At 50.0% G+C, this 7,167-nt stretch overlaps 1 protein-coding gene across 2 annotated transcripts in view; it reads left to right on the top strand.

Moving 5' to 3' along the window:
• SLC6A13 (solute carrier family 6 (neurotransmitter transporter), member 13) overlaps positions 1–7,167 on the top strand; it is a 31,778-nt gene that overhangs the window by 2,883 nt on the left and 21,728 nt on the right. The window contains exons 2-5 of one of the 2 annotated variants that reach the window (XM_009995194.1): positions 1,833–1,967; positions 3,278–3,418; positions 3,939–4,023; positions 7,003–7,135. In XM_009995194.1, the coding sequence (XP_009993496.1) occupies positions 1,833–1,967; positions 3,278–3,418; positions 3,939–4,023; positions 7,003–7,135 (494 nt within the window). The remainder of the gene's footprint in view (positions 1–1,832; positions 1,968–3,277; positions 3,419–3,938; positions 4,024–7,002; positions 7,136–7,167) is intronic. The other variant, XM_009995195.1, reaches the window with a different exon arrangement.

Here is a 7,167-nt window from a genome sequence, read left to right as displayed (position 1 = left end):
GGCTGCCTGTGCTGCAGCCCCTCCCCAGTGCCCCCACACCAGCCTGTCCCAAGGGCCCACAGCCACCAGCACCCCTGCAGCTGCAGAGGGGGAAGGGGGCCGTGGGGGAGGACATGTGTGGCAGTGTTTCCCCCTTTGCCTTCAGCAGGGTTCACCCGTGGGACCTGGGGGCTGCTGAGGTGTGCTGATGGACCCTTCTCAGCCCCCCACCATGGGCTGCCCTCCCTGCTGCCCCCCACAACAGCTGAGCAGGGTGGCTCTGCTGAGTGACTCTCCTTGGCTTTTCTTCCTTGCAGGCCCAGCCTGAAGACTGTCCTGCCTGTGTGGGCAAGCAGCAGTCCTCTGCCAGCTGAAACAAGATGGGGGGTGGCAGTGGGGCTGGTGTCAGGGTCGTCCCACCCTGCCTGTCCCCACCCCTGGACGGTGAGGGGGAGCAGGGCAGATCACAGCCCCTGGCCCAAATACGTCTCTGCAAATCCCTCTTTCACCCCACCATAATTTTGCATTATTTCACATCCCGTGTGCCAGGACACTCCAGTTAGACTCTCAAAGTGCAAAATCTGCCTGAAACCTGGGACAACCTGGGGTGCTGAGGAAGATGACAAGCCCAGACCACAGGCTGCAAATAAGGGAAACTCAGTCTGGGGAGCTTGACCTGCCATCACAGAGACCTCCCCTGCTGCAGTTTAGTTTATTACAAACTTCCATAGAAGAATAATCTTGCTTGGAAATAGGGTCCACTTTTTTGATAATATGATTTGTTAAGTGTGAGGTGGGACTTCTGGTTGGTCCCTAAAGCCCCTTTTCCCTCTCCCTGCCTCTGCATGCTACCTAAGCTTCTTAATGAAATCTCTTGGGGTTTTGAGTTTATTTCAGCACTAGGGTTCTTGTTTCCAATACACCCCCACTGACCCAACCCCACAGCCAGTTAGCATCTCAGCAGCACAGGAAAGGCCTATGCAGGGAAGACACATTTAGTGGCTGGCTGGGTTGCCACCTTTGACCCTGCAAGCCCCTCTAAGCCCACTGCAGCACAGCTGCTGCTCTCCACTCGGACCTCCCCTTTTCATACCAGCTGCCTGTCCTGCCCAGTTTCCCTGCCTTTGCCACAGGGCTTGGGCAGCTTCGGTGGTGTTGGAGAGAGCATGGATGTTGCAGGGCTGTCTCCTGTGCTCTGTGGGGAAAAAGCCATTGCTGCATTTAACAAGAGACTGGGGTAATCTAAAGCCTGGTGAATTTCATCTCTCTCTGTCTGGTTTCATGACAGGGCTTGAGCAGGAGGGCAGCCCTGGCCTCTGCTGTGAGCACATACTTTCCTGTGCTGTTTGCTTTTCATTTGTGTATCTGCTCCTTTTTGGTGAGCAAATGATTGAGCAAGGGTGAAGGTGTAAGTCTCTATGTGCTCCTCAGTGCCTTGGTGTTGTCACCCATGGGCTTGTCAGCTTACTCAGAATAATCAGTGTGAAAGGAATCACCAACTTGATTAAAAGTCACAATGGTTTTACAGCAGCGTGTTCTCTTGTATTTCTGTACAGCTATTGAGAACTTGTTTCACACTTTTCTGCACAAATATCAGGCCTAGAGTATTTTCTTTCCTCTCTATCCTATCTAAATATTGAGTTTCTCATGCAATCATATAATTCCTGGAGTTGAAACATGAGGAAAATCCCTTTCTCCTGGCATGCCATTTGTGGTCTTCCCACCCCTGCAGCCCCAATCCCTTCCAGGCTGTCAGCCCCAGGGAAGGACCTGCCTTATGCCAGGTTGGAGATGACCTGTCCCCAGTCATCCCATGGAGCTTATTTTTCCTATGTGCTGCTTGAATCTGCCAGGTGCCTTTTTCATCCCCTACCTCATCTTCCTCTTCACGTGTGGGATCCCTGTCTTCCTCCTGGAGACGGCGCTGGGGCAGTACACGAGCCAGGGAGGGGTGACGGCCTGGCGCAGGATCTGCCCCCTCTTTGAAGGTGAGTGGGATCAGCCCAGGAAGGCACAGCGAGGTGGGGGGAGCTCAGGGGACTGAGTAGTGATGCCTCTCTCCACAGCGTGGGTGGTGATGTACCCCTGCTCATCTGCTGCCCACCCCTGGTGATCCTAGCCTGGGAGAGCCACTGGATGCCCCCTTCCCAAAATCATGCTGGAAAAAAATCCATCACCTTTCTCACCATCCTGCTCCCACCATTACCTTGCAACACTGCTTCCTGCTTAATGGTCACAGCTCTGGCAAGGGGCTTTGCACCCAATCAAGGTTCTCCTCCACGAGCTAAATGGTGAAAATGCTTCTGGCAGTTATGAGGAGCCTAAAACTCTTTTTTAAAGTCAATGCTATGTCATTTTGCAAAGTTTGCATATGGCTTAAAAGCTTAGTGGAGAAAGGTGACAGCTGTCTTAATCTAGAATCATAGAATCATAGAATCTTAGGGGCTGGAAGGGACCTCGCGAGATCATCTAGTCCAACCCCCCTGCCAGAGCAGGGTCACCTAGAGTACATCACACAGGAACTCATCCAGGTGGGTTTTGAATGTCTCCAGTGAGGGAGACTCCACAACCTCCCTGGGCAGTCTGTTCCAGTGCTCTGTCACTCTTACAGTAAAAAAATTTTTTCGGATATTCACCTTGAACCTCCTATGCTCCAATTTACACCCATTACCCCTTGTCCTATCACTGGTCATCAATAAATTTGGTCATTAATAAAATAGTTGGCAGTCAGATCCACTTCTAGCACTGCTTCAGCCCGGCCATCCAGCCTCAAGGCACTCTCCATGATTTCTCTGAAAATCTCGGTTGCCTCCTTCCCATGTACCAAAATCTTTAGATGTTTCTCCAGCACCTCCCAGAGAAGGTGTGTGGTGTTAATACAAAAGCTTCTCAATTAGAAGGGAAAAATAATGAGCAAATGAAATAAAAGCTAAATTTTGGTAGAAAGGCTGTTATTCAGCAGGCAGAGCACTATCATGTATTTCTGTCACTTTGGGTGACATTCCATCCATAATCTGCCCTTCCCTGCCCAGACTCCCTCCACCCTTTCACCAGGGAAGGCTGCAGTGGGGTGATAGGAAGAGGGAGTCCCCAGAGCCCCTGCTTGAACCCCCTGCTGATGTGGCAAGGTGGGCTTTGGGGAGGGGATGACGGCTCTGGTGGCTGCCCCACTGGCATTCATGCAGCAGTGCAGTAAAAACACAGAGTAGCAGATGAAAATCTAGGGTGAGCACTCCCCAAGTTCTGTTCCCATTCCCTGGCACGTGGGTCAGCTCCCTCTGGGGCTTGCTTTCTGCAGGAATTGGCTATGCCTCACAGGTCATCGTTGTGCTACTGAACTTCTACTACATCATTGTCCTGGCCTGGGCCTTGTTTTATCTCTTCAGTTCATTCACCATCGACCTCCCCTGGGGCAGCTGCAATCATGAGTGGAACACAGGTAGGTGAGGAGCCCCCTTTCAATTCTCCACTGGATCTTGGCTGAGGGAAACCTATTACTGCCCAGACCCAAACCTCAGAAGAGCACCTTGCCCCCACCTGAGTGGGACAGTGGGTCACTGCAGTGCTGCTGGCACTTTTGGGGAAAAGGCTCTGCTGGTCTGGGTCTTTGCACTGCCCAACCACTTGCAGCACCTGACCAGTGCAGTGCAGTGATGGCCTCCTTGGTGCGTCCTGCTCTGGGCTTAAGCCACCATGGGCACCTTCCTTCTTGGCATCTTCCAATCATCCTGTGCTGGTTGGGACTGCTCACTTCATCCACTGGAAGGAAAAATTAAATGCTATCATCCTGATTGTCTTAGGTTTCTTGCCAGCCCTACCCTGGAGGGAGATTCCTTTTGTGCATCTTCAGGACTATATAAAATTTGTCTCAGAGTCAATGTCAATGAGTGTTGTTTATATCCTTGGGTACTCCAGCCACTGCTACTAACTCTGCCTCTCTCTCTGGGCCTCTCCCACAGGGAACTGCATGGAACTTCAGAAGGCAAACTCGACACTCAATGTGACTAATGAAAATGCCACCTCCCCTGTCATTGAGTTCTGGGAGTAAGTAAAGGACAAACCTGTACCCCCCTTTCCTTCAGAACATACCTTCCCTGGGCAAGGAACAAACCCTGTGGTGGCACATCCTACTAATCCATCCTTGCCAGAAGAGAACACAAGAGAGGAAGCTGGGCAGGTCAGGGTGAAGGCTCTCAGGGGCAGCTCTGTCAGTCAAGGGTAACATTGCTGGGCTTCTGGTGTTTGTCTGGAGGTGTGATGATATGCCTCAGCACCGCCTAACTTTATCCTTCTCTGATGCTGTATTCCTGTCCCTGTGGACCTTTTGGGCTTCTCAGCTCACTGACCTCAGTGTTGGTTAGCTGACTGTGCAAGAGACCTTCCCTCACCAATGCCTTGTCTCCCCTTGTCCTTTATATTTTATTAATTGTCCTTTTCTCCATTCTTCCTCCTCTGCTGTTGCACTCTTCCTTTTTCCATTTGTGCTGCTCCTCTCACTGCCTCCTCCCTTGCTCTCATTGCCAGCTGTGAACTTACTTTTACAGTTGTTTCCTCCTGCAACATAGGTGATCAGGCTGCATGTTCACCTCCCCAAAGCTTTGTTTCAGACTTACTCAGCATGCAAAACTTAATAAAATTATCTGCACTCCTCAGGTTCTAGTGGACATTACCCTGCAGTTTGTATTACAGTTCTAAATATGCTGGATTCTCCAGTGCTTTTGTTGTTTGGAGCCATCAGCCCCATGCAAGTCCTAGACCTGCCTGGTGGCTGCATCCAGTGTAACTGTGCTCAGGACATGGGTGCCAAGACTAGAGGTAGGGATGGGATGAGATCTGTGGTGATTCTCAAAGCAGCAGCTTTGTGGTGGGATTTTGACTGCACATTTTGCCAGCTGTAGCACGTTCAGCTGGTGAAGAGGAGAGGCTTTAAAACCTTGTGATGTACTGTAGGAGTCCATGCTGGTGATGCAGTAGGTGATCTCTTTCCTTTCAATCTGTGCTGCTGTGTGACACTAGCATGTTCCCAGGAGGCTCTGGCATGCTGGGTATGTGACTTAGTCTTTATTTAAAAAAGAAATAAAATTAAAAAATAGTAGAAGAGGTGATATTTTCTTTTTAGAGTGACTAATATCCAAGCTATCCTGAGGAGTGAAGCTCACCAAAATTGAACTGAAGTGCTGGGGTCAGCCTACTTCATGCTGAAATTTGTTTCCTTGTTTTCATCATTTTTTCCACTTGTGTTAGTTACCTTGAGGTACAGAGCAGCTTTTTTTTTTTTTTTTTCTGGCAGGAAGGCATAGGCCTGTTGGCTGAGGAACTCTGATGATTTGCAGCACCTCCTGGGAGAGCAGGCCCAGTTAAGCACTGAGCCCTGGCTAACAGACTATGCAAGTAACCCCTCTGCTGCTACTGTGAATCACCATTGGGTGTCTGGCTGGCTGGAGGGCTCTGCCCTTAGCCGTGCTGCTGGTGCTGTCAGCACATGGAGCACATGGCACCTCAAGGGCATCCCTGGCCCAGCACAAGGATGCTGGTTTTAAACTTTGAAGTTTTTCAGTTTTCTTTGTTTCCTGTGTGCTTCCTGAGTCTGCACTTTTGCTGTGCCTGCTGCTCACATGTGATTAAATGGTGGCTGTCTTAGAGAGTTTTTCTTGAGGCTGGTTGCTGGAAAAGTTGATGTTCTCATCACTGCTGTGACTCTCCCTGTAGAACTGGGAAATAAGCACACAGGACTGGAAATCTCCACTGTCCATTGATTTGGATGCAGCATCTGTTTCTGCCCTGTCTGAGCAGGGAGGTAGGAGGCCACCATTTCCTGGAGAAGCACTGAGATGGCACAATTCTGAGGCCTCTTCTGGCTGCCGTATAGCACCCAGTTAGTTACGGTCCACTGGCACCATTTCTGCACTGGTTACAGAGTCCATGTCCTTAGAAACAAGTAAAGAACAAAGTGACAAGATGTACCTGATGGAGCAGCACCAGCTGCCCCTTCTCAGCTTCTCTATCAACCATCAGTCTGTGGGGCAGGAAGGGAGGCAATGTGCTGCAGGCTGTGGTTCTCCAGGAAACAGACCTTCATTTTTGGGGTAATTGTTGTCTTTTGCAACAGGGTGGGCATTGATGCTCCAGGGTAGCATGTGTCCCTCTCTGCCTGTCTCAGGTTTGGTGTTTTGGGACTGCACCATTGTTTTTCACATTCAGATCCATCTGTGTGGTGCAGGACATGGAGGAAGACGAGTCTTTACTTCTGTAAGTGATGAGAAAGATTTGCCATAAGCATGACGTGCAAAGATATCAGACGGTCAGGATGAGACTGTAAGACTTTAGCTGAACAAAGGTCTACCTAGCCCAGGAACCTAACTCCACACTAGCTGAAAGAGGATGTTCAAGGTGGCCTCTTCTGACTGCAGTGAGGATTATCGAGGTCTTGGTTGGGTCTTAGTCATGGCATGGGATGTTATGCTACTCTCGGTCCTGAGCTGAAATATGTAGCTGCTCCTAAAAACAGAAGAAGTGTGCTATGGAGGAGGGATTGGACAGCACTGCTTCTTGGGTGGATCTGATGGATTCTGCATGGTCAGTGCAATGTATCATTCACTTTGAGGTTTGAAGCATGTCAGAAACATAGATGAACTTTGTAACGTGCATAAAAAAGACCTGGGCAGAGCTTGTGTGTGCAAAATGCTGCATATTATTGCAGAGAGAGCAGGCTCTTACCCTGGAGGGCAGATGGAGGGTGGGAGTAGGACAGGAGATGAGATGTTTTGGCCCAACAGGCCATCACTGGAGTGAGAATAGAAGCAAGTTTCCATGTGTGATCTGTTAGGCTGATAGTAGTTTTAAGAGGGGAGTGCTGATTGATTCCTCTGAGGCTTGCAGCTCAGACCTGGACCTTGTTAGTAAGTGTGGTTCTTCTCCCCGAGACCTCCAGAAGTTATGGAGGTGTGGTGACAACCAGCATGGTGTTGTGAACATTACAATAACAGTGACACTTGGATGTTCCTTTGCTTTTCCCCAATGCAGGAGAAGAGTGCTGAAGATTTCCGATGGCATCCAGCACCTCGGCAGCCTGCGCTGGGAGCTGGCTCTGTGTCTCTTGTTGGCATGGATCATCTGTTACTTCTGCATTTGGAAAGGGGTCAAGTCCACAGGCAAGGTGAGTCCTTGGTTGAGATCAGCCCTCTTTCC

This window comes from Chaetura pelagica, unplaced genomic scaffold (assembly GCF_000747805.2).
Source record: "Chaetura pelagica isolate M959 unplaced genomic scaffold, ChaPel_1.0 scaffold343, whole genome shotgun sequence".
Taxonomy (NCBI): domain Eukaryota; kingdom Metazoa; phylum Chordata; class Aves; order Apodiformes; family Apodidae; genus Chaetura; species Chaetura pelagica.
Note: the sequence above shows the minus strand (reverse complement) of the source record. Positions and strands in the feature narration are given on the sequence as shown.